At 37.8% G+C, this 14,573-nt stretch overlaps 1 protein-coding gene across 1 annotated transcript; it reads right to left on the bottom strand.

Moving 5' to 3' along the window:
* Positions 1-282: 282 nt before the first annotated feature.
* Positions 283-14,297, bottom strand: calcoco1b (calcium binding and coiled-coil domain 1b). Its single transcript, XM_017451119.3, has 15 exons — positions 14,113-14,297; positions 13,042-13,186; positions 11,328-11,499; positions 11,068-11,170; positions 9,794-10,002; positions 7,370-7,582; positions 7,058-7,206; positions 5,921-5,990; positions 5,563-5,817; positions 4,015-4,140; positions 3,213-3,275; positions 3,041-3,134; positions 1,972-2,105; positions 1,699-1,763; positions 283-1,017 (listed from the first exon to the last, which is right to left on the bottom strand). Exons 3-15 carry the CDS (start codon positions 11,463-11,465, stop codon positions 990-992), a joined length of 1,647 nt encoding a protein of 548 aa, XP_017306608.1. The 5' UTR covers positions 11,466-11,499; positions 13,042-13,186; positions 14,113-14,297; the 3' UTR covers positions 283-989.
* Positions 14,298-14,573: the final 276 nt, after the last annotated feature.

The following is a 14,573-nucleotide window of genomic DNA, read 5'->3' as shown; positions in this document are numbered from 1 at the left end:
CTGTGTGCTTCAGAGTTTGTAGCAACGGTTTGAGGAAGAACCGCATATGGGTGTTATGTTCAGGGGTGCACGTACATTTGACCGTATAGGATAGATAGACAGACAGATAGATAGATAGATAGATAGATGATCAATATGAGCAAAAAAGAAGTAAAGAAATAAGACAAAAATATGGAAGAAAGAAAGAAAAATAGGCAGAAAAGCTTACACAAAGACACTGATATACTTGACTGTTAAAAATACTTTATTCAAAACTCACTGTAGAAACACCATGACCCAACGTCAATAAATAAACCATTTTATTAACAACTTCATTCACAAAGAAAATAACTTAAAAACCTCTTCATTAGTGTGTTCATGCGGTAATTATTAGGAGTGTAAACCTCAGGCTTCCGCATGATTACGTACGATTCCAGTTCATAGGACAACGATTCAATATATCGCAGCTACGATGATGTAGAGAAGGAATATTTACGGACAAATTTACATATCAGTTTAAATATATGAATTGTGTGTATATATATATATATATATATATATATATATATATATATATATATATATATATATATTTATATATATATATATATATATATATAATACTGGTTTGAAGTCATCTAAATCAGTGCATCGATCCAAATCGGCTGGCCATTACACGCCTAATAATTATAATCTGACTCTAAGATAATTAATTAGCAGATTATTCTGCGCTACAGGAGTCTGATATAGTGATATTTGGGTTTGATTGGATTTATAATGTCAGAATAAATTCAGAAACTTTTATTCAGCAAGTAGAAATCTCACACACATTCAGAAAATAAATAACACACAAAATTTCACACTATAAAACACACACTCACAAAGTAAACTTGCACAATTCTGTTTTTGACATGATACACGCCTTTCAAGCACATGATGTGTTGTTGCTGATATTAACCATGGACATCAGGTTTCCCGTTGGGCGTGTTTTCGTGCTTCATTTCCACATTTCACCACAAGGGGGCATCAGCAATCTCACTGCAGGGAAAAAAATAAAACAAACCCTGAATAAGGCCATGGAGGCCCCCCCCTCTCTCTCTCTCTCTCTCTCTCTCTCTCTCTTTCTGTGTGTGTGTGTTTTGAGGTCAACTGGAACAGAAAAATGTAAGTGTTTATTATCTGCCTGATAGAAATAACATGAGTATACTGTATGTGACAGTATGTGTGCATCATCTTATGGGGTGTGATCAACATCAAACAGGAAGCTGACCCAGAAAAATCTTGAGGTAGGATGAGTAATATATTACACATAATTCTGATGCGTAAAATAAGTGTAAATGAGTCCGAAACAGATGTCCAGATGTTTTTATTTAAATCATTTTCACTATATGGCCAAAAGTATGTGCACCCCCTTAAAGATGTTCAGGTGTTTCGGCCATGCCCATCATTCACAGGTGCATAAAATCAAGCACATAGCCGCGTAGTCTCCATAGACGAGCGTCTGCAGTAGGATGAGTCAGGATGAGCTCATCCAGGTGTGATGGTTAGGTGGGCACACTTGTGACTTGTGGCTGTATAGTGTATCATTTATTGGGGATTTTCTTTGATTTTTATCAGAAATTGAAATGAAAACATTCCCCAAGTATACACAAATTCATCCTAAATATACAATCTGCTCATTCCACTGTTTTTATTATTTTTTTAATTATTTTTTTTTACCTCAGTATGTTCTCATTGATCTCAGATGGAGTCTGTGGTTCTCTCTCCAAATTCTCTCCCCCATCCTTTAAAAACACAAAAACAATATTGAATGATTGATCAATAAAAACTGACCGTAATTTTATCATCGTAACCATAAGAATTATAGACACAAATAAAAAAAAATGCACGAAACAATCAAAGTGTATGCACGTTAATAATTGTTTGTTAAATAATTGTCATTATAATTCCTATCATTATCAGCACTGCAGATTTTTAATATTAGTGGAGAACCGTGTGTGTGCTGTGTGTTTCCTGCTGCGTGGTTTCGTCCTCATCCTCCTCCATCTGCAGATTCACTCCTTCACCTTCTTCCACTTCTTTACAGTCCGAATTCTGCAGAGCTGAAGAGGCACCGTCACTGTTCACTAAACACCACCACCATCACAACAACAACAAAAACAACAAGAAGAGTCAGTGCTCACTTCTGTCTGTCCCATTATACACACAAACACACAAATAGTCAGGTCAGAAACCGTGATGTTCAGGTCTTTATGTCTCGATAAAAAACACCCGATTAAAATATATTCTCAATTCTGTTAGCATTTATCCCAAACTAACATCCTCACTGCAAAATATCCTTCCTTCTTTTAATCTTTCTTTCATTCTTTCTTTTTTCTTTCTGCCTTTTTGCTTTCTTTCTTTATTTAATCTTTCTTTTTTCTTTCTACTTTTTTGCTTGCTTTCTTTTTCCTTATTCTTTCTACCTTTTTTCTGATTTTTTTGCTTTCTTTCTTTCTTTCCACGTTTTTGCTTTCTTTTTTTTACTTTTTTCTTTCTTTATTCTTTCTTCCCTTCTTTGTTTCTGTTTTTTTTTTATCATTTTTTCCCTTTCTTTTCTTTCTTTCTTTCTGTAGCTGCTTTTATGTTTTAAATGTATTTTTTCTTTCTAGACATAAATATATAAAAGAAGATAAATGAGCTGCCTGTAGAAGGAAACTATTTCAAGCCTGGATTCAGTAAAAATGTGTAGAAACACTTTTAATAATGGTGTATTTAGTTTATTGTGGTCGTATAACTTTAAACAGGAGATACATCTGAGTCTACTGGAGATAAAACTTTATCATCTTGAAAGAGAGAAGCGCAGTAAAGGAAGTCAGAACTATTTCATCATTAAAAGAAGGAATGATGTAGAAAGATGTTTTATTATGTGTTTGGTTAGAAACGGTGTCTTCTGTACAGCGTGTTGAGGTTCCGCTCCATAAATACATCAGTTCATCTTCAGATCTCTGAGCATTCATACGCCTTGCACTGATATCACACGGATCACATTCATTCTTCTAGAACTGTTTTATACACCGACCCACAGTCCTGCTGCCAGACGCTGCTTTATTCCACACAGCATCCCGCTCCCTCTCCAAGCGCAGCCGGAACACTCGGATATGATCCACGAGCTCCTGTTTGGGAATAAACACAACGTCAGACTGAAAACCAGCACTACAGTAAACACTCCAAACATCAGTACACAGCTGGACCTGTTTCTCCAGCTGCTGCTGCTCTTGCTCCTTCTGCAGGGCTCTGACACTCGCTCGCAGCTCCTGAGGACACACACACACACACACATACACACACACACACACACACACACACACACACACACAATCACACAACACACACACACACAGTGCAGGTGAATATGGTAGGACTTCCCCCTCATTCACTTCTTTACTTTCATCTCTTTCTATCTTTCTGCTTTTATTTCCACATATTTATATTTCATATTCCTCTCTTCTTTACTTTTTCTCTTTATTCCTGTATTTTAACTTTTTTCTGTCTCATTCTCCAACTTTCTCTTTTTCCTAATTCTGCTTTTCCAGTAGTCTCCCACCTTTTCTTTCTTTCTTTCTTTCTTTCTTTCTTTCTTTCTTTCTTTCTTTCTTTCTACCATACATCAGTTCTGCTTCTTTTTATCTTTCTTTGTCTGTCTGTCTGAGTTTCTATCTTTCTTTCTATATCAGTTTATATCAGTTATCTTTCTTTCTTTTTCTTTCCATCCTACATCAGTTCTGTCTTTCCTTTCTTTGCCTGTGTATGATTGTGAATGTATGAGTGTGTGAGTATGTGAGTGTGCAAGTGTGTAAGTGTGCGAGTGCGAGTGTGTAAGTATGCGAGTGCTGTGGTCATCAGCAGCAGTTGTGAAATCTGAATTACGCAACAGTGATGATCATGTGCCCTTACAAAACCTGAGACACGACCAAGCCGTGTGTTAAACACCCCGAGCACGATGATGAATGTTTAATTATAGACACAGGCACACACACACACAGATTTGTTTACCCGGTTGCACGCTTTCTCGATCCCGAGCTCCAGCTCCAGTTTCTCTCTCTCTGTTCGTTCTTCCTGGAGCCATTCTTCCTTCTTCTGCAGCTCATGACTCAGTTTTTGGACACGTTCCTTATCCAGCTGGCCGGATCATAAAACAAGATCAAATTAAAATGAAATAAATAATAAATATATGTCCTAATAACGCAAGATACCAAGTTTGACATAACCGTATGCAACAAAAATCTAACATAATTATGTCTAAATATAATGCAACATTGCAAATGGAAAGAAATATAGGGATAATGAGCTAACAATAATAATAATAATAATAATAAAAATAATAATTTAGTATGCATGAATAAAGACACTGATGGTCACTTTACAATGCAAAAGTCAAAGCCAAATCAGGTGCAAACATTTAAAAATCCAATCGGACAAAAATGAATTAATGGGGTCATATGATGCTTTTTAAACATTTTTAAAAGTTCATTATTTTGTTTATTGGGTGTAATAGAATAAATTAACATGCTTTGATGCTTAAAAAAGCTTCTAAAGCAATCCTAAACTAGGGGTAGTGGTGGCTTGGCGGTTAAGGCGCTGGGTTACTGATCGGAAAGTCGGGGTTTCAAGCCCCAGCACTGCCAAGCTGCCACTGTTGGGACCTTGAGCAAGGCCCTTAACCCTCTCTGCTCCAGGGACGCTGTATCATGGTTGACCCTGCACTCTGACCCCAACTTCACAACATGCTAGGATATTCGAAGAAAAGAATTTCACTGTACTCTAATGTATATGTGATCAATAAAGACTCATTATAAATACTGTACATACAGGTTCTGATTCAGAAGCACATGATTGCCCGAGCAGAGTGGGAACGGCCCCATTTTTCAGGAGTAGCCTTCGCATATAGCCTGCGTTGTACTCGCCCAGGTTCAGGAAGCTGTCCTCCCTAAAATGCGCTGTGCATGAGCAAACTTTTGGGTCGTACTGCTCAGGAACAGCCTCATAAATAAATGTTCAGCACTGGTTCCTAATTTTGTCCACTTTCAGAAGGCCAAACAAAGGGGTTTTGCTTTCGCATCGAAACACACCACGTCTCCACGACATGCCACCTGAATTCACTGAAGCCTCGCCTTCTTTCTTCGCACCTGCCTTTGGGCGGGATTATGCTAATGTTTATCTATTTAATATTAATAGTGATGTAGATGTTTGTGGAAGTAACATCTGGACTGGGATGGAGGTGTTTTGGGCGGGTCTGGAACAGTGCTCTCTGTTAAATAGAATAAATCACTTTGTGGGAGACTATGAGCTTTGTGAGACTTTGTAGATCGTGTACATGCTGAAACAGATGGATTGCACATTAAAGGAAAAGGAAAACATTCAAAAGCATCATACGACCCATTTAATTAATATTTTATTAAACACCTTAAATAAAGAAAAAGGAAAAGCACGATTTTAATGAAACACTTAAATAATTTAAAGAAAAAAGTGACAAAAAGCGACCACCGAACCATTTTTTCCCAGATAATTAAACAGTTAGTAGTTCATGCTTCGTGTTCTCACCTGTGTATTCTTCCTCAGGTTCTCTCGTTCTTTAGCCCACGCCGCTTGTCCTTCTCGGAGGTTCAGGTTGGCCTGTGAGAGCTGCAGCGTGGTTTGAGCCGCCTGCAGTCGGATCTGGTGAAGCTCGGTCTGGTTCTGGCTCTGCAGCGCTCCGAGTTCACTCAGGTCTCTCCGTAACACCTCTGCACCACGCTCGCTGTTCTCTAGACGCTCCTGAAGAACCCGCAGCTCCTCACGACAACGTTTACCCTCCATCTGATGTGGAAGAAAAGAACATTTCAGACATGAAGAAAACAGAAACAGATCATCAGCACCAGGTTCCATGATATCGCTGTTTAAAACACTCGAGTCGAGTCACCTGTAAACTCCTCCTCTCGTCCTCCTCCTCCTTCCTTTGCATCGTCAGCTTTTTAACTCTCTCTTTCATCCTGCACACAGACGGTTATCTTTATTATAAACGTCTCACTGAACTTTCATGGGTACTCAATTTTACAAGATTGAAAGTGTTATGAAATAAAAGACATGAGTGTGTAATAAAATAAAAAGGTGTAGAGTTTTCCAGGTCAGATTTTGTACGTCTTAGGGAACATGAAACATCTCGAGAGCCAGGATTTTATTCTGTATATTGAGGTATTTCCTTTTGAAACAGGAACTTATAGTGATGGCAAGTGCTTGAACAGCCAATAGTGTTCAAGATACACTAAGCCATACCCCTGCTTGACAGCAGCTTAGCTTCACGAGCTAGCTCAATATGGAGAAGACAGAAGAGTTCACAGGGAGAGGGTCTTTTTTCAGCCTACATCCTTTAACCAGGACAGTATCCTAGACGACAAGACAGCGTATGTGTTCAGAGTTATGGTGTACGAGTTCGAACCGGTGTCGAGCATCAGCATTGCCGATGGTGACGATGAGCCGCAGGATCGTCACCGGGACACATTGGACATGTATGAGTGGGAGAATGATATTACTGACTCATACTGATAGAGACAGGATATTTAAATGTGGAATTCTCCATCAGTCTGAAGTCATGAAATTCCAGCACTGAAAAACCCCACGTTGGTAAAACACGCCTCTGAAAAGTCCACCAGTGACCACCAGCTCACACAAACTCCGCCCATGAACTCGTTCGAATAGTGTGCAGGAGGACACACGGCCAAAAACATGGACGAACCACGTTCATGAGCTACTGTAGAGCAAGACACGTCCTCAGACGCGGGGCTTACATGTGAGAGCATTTAATTGGATGAAAACATGACAAGTACAGGATGAGCCATCAAAAGTTTTACCGTTTTCCCAAAAGTGGGTCCAAAAAGCTCCAGGTTCTGATTTCAGGGTCACTTCAAGGGTTCTTCAGTTGTTCCTTTGTCAGGTAGGGTTGCTCTATGAGAAATGGTTTCAAACTAGAATCTTTTTAGGAAGGACTGAACCTGTAACTTTACAAGGAACCTCTAGAAGAAGAGTGTAGCGTTTGAGGCTTGCAGTGGCTTTAACTCACCTCTCTAACTCGGCCTCAGTGTCTTGTTTCTGTTGCACTAAGCTGCTCACGTCCTCCTCCAGGTCTTTGATTCGTTGGTGATTTTCAGCTCTTTCTGTTAACAAGCTGCTAAACTCCACTGAAATGTTTTCACGAGACTTTAACACATCCTGAGAATAAAAACGTCAGCAGCAAAAATACAGTCAAATGCTGAGTGATGAAGTGAGTTACTGCTACCACACCGATTGTTTTCCTATAACAGCACGTCCCCGTGAGTATTTATTCCTCTTACACCACAGCAGTTTACAAACATTTCCAGAGTCCTACTTTTACCTTTTGTTTCTCCTCCATTCTTTCGATCGTCTCCACGCTGGATCTCAGTCGCTCTCTCAGGTCTTTGATCTCGTTCCTCATCTCTGCTCGTTCCTCTTCGAAGTCCTTCCTCTCCATCTCGTTTCTCTCTCTGTGTTTCTCCAGTTCCATGCTGGACGCTCCAAGCTCCTTCTGTAACAGCGACAGTTCTTTCTGACAGGCTTCTAGATGGCTCTGTTTGGGGGAAAGTCTTTTTACTACACACTGGATTAATACCTGACACACAGGTGATATAATAATCACAGGAGGTTTGACATTTAGATGGAACAGAAATCTATAGTTTTAGAGGTTTAAACACTGTGACATTATCTGTATCTGTTTAAATGCTCTAAATATCTATATCTGTATTCAGCTTTGAACCTGAAGTGGGTGTGTCCTTTTTTTTTTTTTTAAATAAATACGTGCATGAGACTGTTTTTCTTTAATTCCAGCCCAGCAGTTATTCATGTTTGTACCTGCTCACAGTATTATCTAATGAATTTAGTAGGTTCTATTTCTCAAAATATAAACAAACCGCTGGATTTAAACCACTTTCAGTTCTGACCAGGCAGGTACTAAGGATGAAAGAATAAACTGTTTAAATGCATCGATCTCATTCCTGCTGTTCATACAGCGAGAAGAGCAATGGTCTTAAATTACATTTTTATTGTTTAATGATTTCCCTTGGATTCTGGGAATAAACGTTTATTTATGTGAATTATGAAAAGATTTATCTTAAATAAGTGTTAGGCACTAGTGTTTTTTTTTTTTCAAATAGTTGCTTGTGTCGGTTTAGCTAGCTTTCCAGACTGAATATTTGGACATTAAGAGTCAAAATACAGTGGTGCTTGAAAGTTTTAAATTTTCTATATTTCTGTATAAATATGACCTAAAATATTATCAGATTTTCACACAAGTCCTAAAAGTAGATGAAGAGAACCCAATTAAACAAGTGATATAAAAATATTATACTTTTATAATATTCATTTATTTATTGAGGAAAATGATCAAATATTACATATCTGTGAGTCGTAAGAGTATGTAAATGTTTTCAGTATGTGGTGTGAGCCCCTTGTGCAGCAGTAACTGCAGATAAACGTTTGGGGTAACTATTGATCAGTCCTGCACATCGTCTTGGAGGAATTTTAGCCCGTTCCTCAGTACAGAACAGCTTCAACTCTGGGATGTTGGTGGGTTTCCTCACATGAACTGCTTGCTTCAGGTCCTTCCACAACATTTCTATTGGATTAAGGTCAGGACCTTGACTTGGCCATTCCAAAACATTAACTTTATTCTTCTTTACCCATTCTTTGGTAGAACGACTTGTGTGTTTAGGCAAGTTGTCTTGCTGCATGACCCACGTTCTCTTCAGATTCAGATCATCGACAGATGTCCTGATATTTTCCTTTAGAATTCGTTGGGATAACTCAAAATTCATTGTTCCATCATTGATGGTGAGTCGTCCTGGTCCAGATGCAACAAAACAGGCCCAAAACATGACACTACCATCAACATGTTTCACAAATGAGATAAGGTTCTTTTGCTGGAATGCAGTGTTTTCCTTTCTCCAAACATAATGCTTCAGATCTGCAGCAATGTTCTTTTTGGAGAGCAGTAGTTTTCTCCTTGCAGCCCTGCCATGCACACCATTGTTGTTCAGTGTTCTCCTGATAGTGGACTCATGAACATTAACATTAGCCAATGTGAGAGAGGCCTTTAGTTGATTAGAAGTTACCCTGGGTTCCTCTGTGACCTCGTGGACTATTACACGTCTTGCTCTTGGAGTGATCGTTGTTGGTCTCCACTCCTGTGGAGAGTAACAATGGTCTTAAATTTACTCCATTTGTACACAATCTATCTGACTGTGGATTGATGGAGTTCAAACTTTTTAGAGATGGTTTTGTGACCTTTTCCAGCCAGATGAGCTTCAACAACTCTTTTTCTGATGTCCTCAGAAATCTCCTTTGTTCCTGCTATGATACACTTCCTGTTCTTTAAATAAAACAGACACTAACTCACTCACAACCGGTTGTCATCCTATTGATGGAAAACACCTGACTCTAATTGCACCTTCAGATTAACTGCTAATCCTAGATGTTCACATACTTTTGCTACTCACAGATATGTAATATTGGATAATTTTCCTCAATAAATAAATGACCAAGTATAATACTTTTGTCTCATTTATTTAATTGGGTTCTCTTTATCTATTGTTAGCACTTGGGAAAATCTGAAGATGTTTTAGGTCATATTTATGCAGAAATTTTATAACAGCCACAAACTAAGAAAAAAAACTGAAACACTGGAATGTTTAAATGTATTTTTGATCATAAATCTGATAAATAATTGTAATATTTTGCAAATTTGTTCTACGTTTTCTTCTTTCTCTCTGTTTGTGTATCAGACCTGCAGTATCTGAGCTTTCGGCACTACAAACAGCATGTCGTCTCCTTCGTTTCCTTCCTCTCCATTTCTCTCCTCCTCCAGAGTCACCAGGTCATCCAGAGGTTTTGGAGCACTGAAGGTGAACTGAGGACTTAGGGCACAAATCTCACCCAGCTCATCGACATACACAAACTGGTACGCTGTAGCGCCAGGGTTCGGCAGATAAGAGGCTGGACGTGAAAGAAGACGTGGCCTTGTTAATGATTAATGATTTGTTTGTAATATTCATGTTTAAAATGTCAAAGTTGGATTTTAAACATGTGAAGAACTAACTGCACTTCATGATCCCACAGAGATCAGTGAAAACATCAGTAATATTTACAGGAAGCTGTTTAGTAATACCCACACAAGCTTCAAAAATGTTACTAATGCATAACGTTTTCATAAAGCTAATTTATTTTCATTTGTTCATTGGATTTTTTACATTTTTTTGTTAAAGTAATCATTTAGCTATAAATGTGTAATGACCAGAATGTGCAGGAGTAGCTAGGTTAAAATAATAATAAAAGTAAAACATTTGCAAGTTAGCAACAAAACAATTTTACATTTCCACCTCACTAACTTCTAAAACGAACACTAACTGCAAAAATGTTACTTATATTTACTGAGTAACATTCTTATAATACCACTTGCTTTCATTTTATGTATCCATTCATTCATTCATTTAGTTAGTTAGTGGTGGTTGAACTAAGGTAGTTCCTTATGTAAAAAAAAAAAAAAAAAATCTAATGATCACATTGAGAAGTTCTTAAATTCTTTTCCATCTATTATCCATACCATTTCTCCTACAAAGGGTCGCAGGGAGCCTGGAGCCAGTCCTCGGGAACATGGTGCACCCCGGACAGGGTACCGATCCACTATAGGTCACAATCACACTACGTATAATTTATTAATGCACATCAGCCTACAGCGCATGTCTTTGGACTGGGGAAGGAAACCGGAGAACCTGGAGGAAACCCCTGAAGCACGGGCAGAACATGCAAACTCCACGCACAGGACAGAGGTGGGAATTGAACCCTCAACCCCAAAGGTGCGAGGCAAACGTGCTAACCACTAAGCCACCATGACAAAATACAGAAAAAATAAAATTAGCCCCAAAAATATACTCCCTATAAAATAAATTCCATCTCGATCCTACTTTCAATTCCAAGACCGGTTTAATTTGTAACATTTTTGAAGCTGAATGAATTTGTTTATGGTGACAGTGATGAGTAACAGCATGCTTCCTGACATACGGTGGAAGAGGATGCTGCAGTTCACGTCTGTCCCCGGTGAGTAATCTTCAGGAGCAAGAGCCCAAACGTAAGTATGATAATCTCTCACTGACGTCCAGCCGACCTGAGACCAGAGAGAAAAATAATATTATCTAAAGTCAGGTCTGAAAGCCCTAATACGCTGCCAAGAACCGGTTTTATTTGAACATTTACGATAAAATCTGGGTCATTAAGAAATTTTGGAGGCTGAGAAGTGTGATTTCATGTCATTTTAATGTTACCTTGAAGAGACCGATCCAGTCACGACAGCTCCAGTTGTGTTCACAGCTCAGCGTATAGCGACATTCCACTCTGGTCTGAGGGAAATACGTCTGTGCGACGTTCCTGAACTTCACCTTCCAACGCTCTTCCTTGTCCATGGCGAGTCAGAGAGTCAGAGAGAAGATGGAGCTTCTATCTTGGAATAAATTGAACAGCTGATGAAGCGTGATACTCAGCTAAGGTGAGGTCATGACTGCGTTCAAAACTGAGAACCTGTAGCGCTAACAAATTTCTCCACTGATCTAAAGAGCTTCATCAATTCTAGTGAAGGATGGAAAGAGTTCTGAGTTCACAGCGCTGCTGAGTTCTGGATTGTGATTGGTTGATTAGTTTTCTATGAGAGAAGGTCTGACAATAGCACAGGTTTATACTAATGCACTCACTATAATACGTTATCGTTTCTATAGTAACGGCTCGTTCATAGGGACATGTACAGCAGACGCTTCACTGATAATTAAAATGTACGTAATCATTGATGTGTAAGAAGAAATGTGTTTATGTAACATTTATGGAAGGAGTCTCCAGTGTCAGCACTTTGTAACAGTCAGAGGTGAAGCTGTAATTTTAAGTTTTCCCAAATCTTCAGGACAGACGAGTTTAAGCTTCTTTGCAGTTTCTCGGTTACATGATGTACCAAGCTATGTGAGAGAGGGCTGGTGAGGGAACGACTGTTTATAGCTGCTACAATGTAAGTGAGAACTAACTAACTAACTTGCATCACTGACGTTCCACAACATTAAGTGTAAACAGGTAAAAAATATGACATGACATTTGTTAATAAATAAAAACTTGTAACAGCTGGAAACACTTATTTTCCTATAACAGCACGATCCGAAGAGTTTATGTAACACACCTTCATCATCAAGCTGATGTTCAAAAACTAGCGCTAACCAAAGGATGTCTAACACTCACCTGCCATTATTTACAACAGCCAGTATGGTCACACTACTAACTGGGAAAGCAAGAACTCTCTAAACAGAACTTTAAACAGAACATCTGTCATTAGAACCCATCAGAGAAACTCCAAACCTATAAAGACATCTTCACCTGCTCCCTTTTTCCTTCTCAGAATTGAACATCATTATTATTATAATTATTTAGCAAAACCAAAAGCACTTGAAAAAATTAAAGATGTGTTTGTTTAAAGGAAATAACTCATCAGACCAGCAGGGGGCAGCAGTCTGTGTTCATCAAAATAACACTCAGAAGGCCAGAAGAGCAACAATTGTCCTGTACACTACTCCACTACACAGTGTGTATGAAGAGTAGACACTAACATGGTGTAGTATTGTGACATTTAGTAGGCTGTTTACTTGTATTCACCTTAGGGCTTAGCAAACAGATTATCTACAATTTTCACGCCACTCTGAATGCATCAACAGTACAAACAAGCTTAGAATTCATACAAAAATACTTAAAAGGTTTTTTTTGTTTTTTTTTTAAAAACAATAGCCAAAAATAGTCAATGTGTCATCTCTCTTTTAACATAAACACAGACGTATACATACAGACACATAACATAAAACATGACCTCTAACCCTAACCTAGCATACAGATACGACATTTAACAGTTATTAGGCCTACTGTAAGATTTACCGTATGTGCATTATATTTTCATAATAAATCATAAATCCTCAATATTGTTAGCACAAAGGTTTTGCAGATGGACCGTACCAAAGAACAGGAACATGAGGGGGAATCAACAATGTGCTGAAGCAGTGAGAATAACATACACGGGTTAAAATGTTCTACTTTCCAACATTCCCTGGATATCTGACAGTCCTTTCTGGAAAGAATTTATTTTGATTCTTCAGAACTGCTGCAGGAACACACACACACACACACACACACACACACACACACACACACACACAGACACACACACACAGTCACATGGAGAACATGATGTTTACACTCCACTATATTTAGCTGCTTTCCAAACAGCTATTAGATTTCGGAGTGTTGTGAAATGACATGACATGATGGGCTAATAACGCTGCTTCTAGGAATGTTTATTCAAACCAAGAGCTAATGGCATGTAGATCAGTGCAGACACATGACTGGACCAATCCCAGCAAAGACCACTGAAAGTAAACAAGGATGTGCCACACTAAACACAAAATGTGTGTTTGTTTTTTTTTAATTAAATGTTAATTTATAACACCTTTTCTAAAATAAAATAAAAATGAACAATGCTGTGCCACACAATAAATATCTATACATTTTGTTGTTTATTTAAATGCATATTATAATTTCTAATTATATATTTAATGTTTAAGGCAAAGTATCAATATGTGATAAAATAAGAAAGCAAAATTTTTAATAAAATGAAATACCTACCGCTCATACAAAGTTCTTAATACTTATTACATTTTTAAAAAACTATTTATAGGCAATGGATCAATATTCCATATATTCCATATATTCCATATTCCATATATAATCAAAATTATATATATATATATATATATATATATATATATATATATATATATATATATATATATATATATATATATATATATATATATGGCGAGTATGGCTGAAAAAGTAACTCAATACAAAGATGTTCAAATAAACAAGTAAACAAGTTACACTCTTTGACAGTTATGGAATTTGTCCATTAATACATTAATTTAAAAATTGAATAATAATAATAATAATAAAAATAATTTGCAAGCCACACATTTCATACATTTCTAATTTTGTAAAGTAAAAGTTACAGTAAGAACATTTCACTCTTACCTTGTTGATACTGAAATTGGGAGTACTTGTGTGTGTGTGTGTGTGTGTGTGTGTGTGTGTGTGTGTGTGTGTGTGTGTGTGTGTGATGTAGAGTCAGGAGTGGGTTTGTTATCATATAAATTGATGCTGAAGTGCCAGCAGAAAAACTCCACACCTTCCACAACAATAACAAAACGCACGTGCGTGCCTTGACCGCTTCCTGACTGGTACATCATGGGAAATGACGTTCCCACACAGATGACCACGTGACAGCTTCGACACGCCCCCTGGTTTCATACTGACGATTTTATTTCCCGCTTTCTTTCTGTTTTTAAAGCATCTGTACTGTTATTTCTGGTAACTGGTAAGCAATTATACATATACAGTTATATATAACCTATATATTATATTTAAATGTAAACTACTATTGTGTATTTTAGGACTTTTCGGTACTACTGTGATTTACAAATTAAATGTCACTG

This window comes from Ictalurus punctatus, chromosome 21 (assembly GCF_001660625.3).
Source record: "Ictalurus punctatus breed USDA103 chromosome 21, Coco_2.0, whole genome shotgun sequence".
NCBI classification, from domain to species: domain Eukaryota; kingdom Metazoa; phylum Chordata; class Actinopteri; order Siluriformes; family Ictaluridae; genus Ictalurus; species Ictalurus punctatus.
This window is presented reverse-complemented; position numbering and strand designations above follow the sequence as displayed.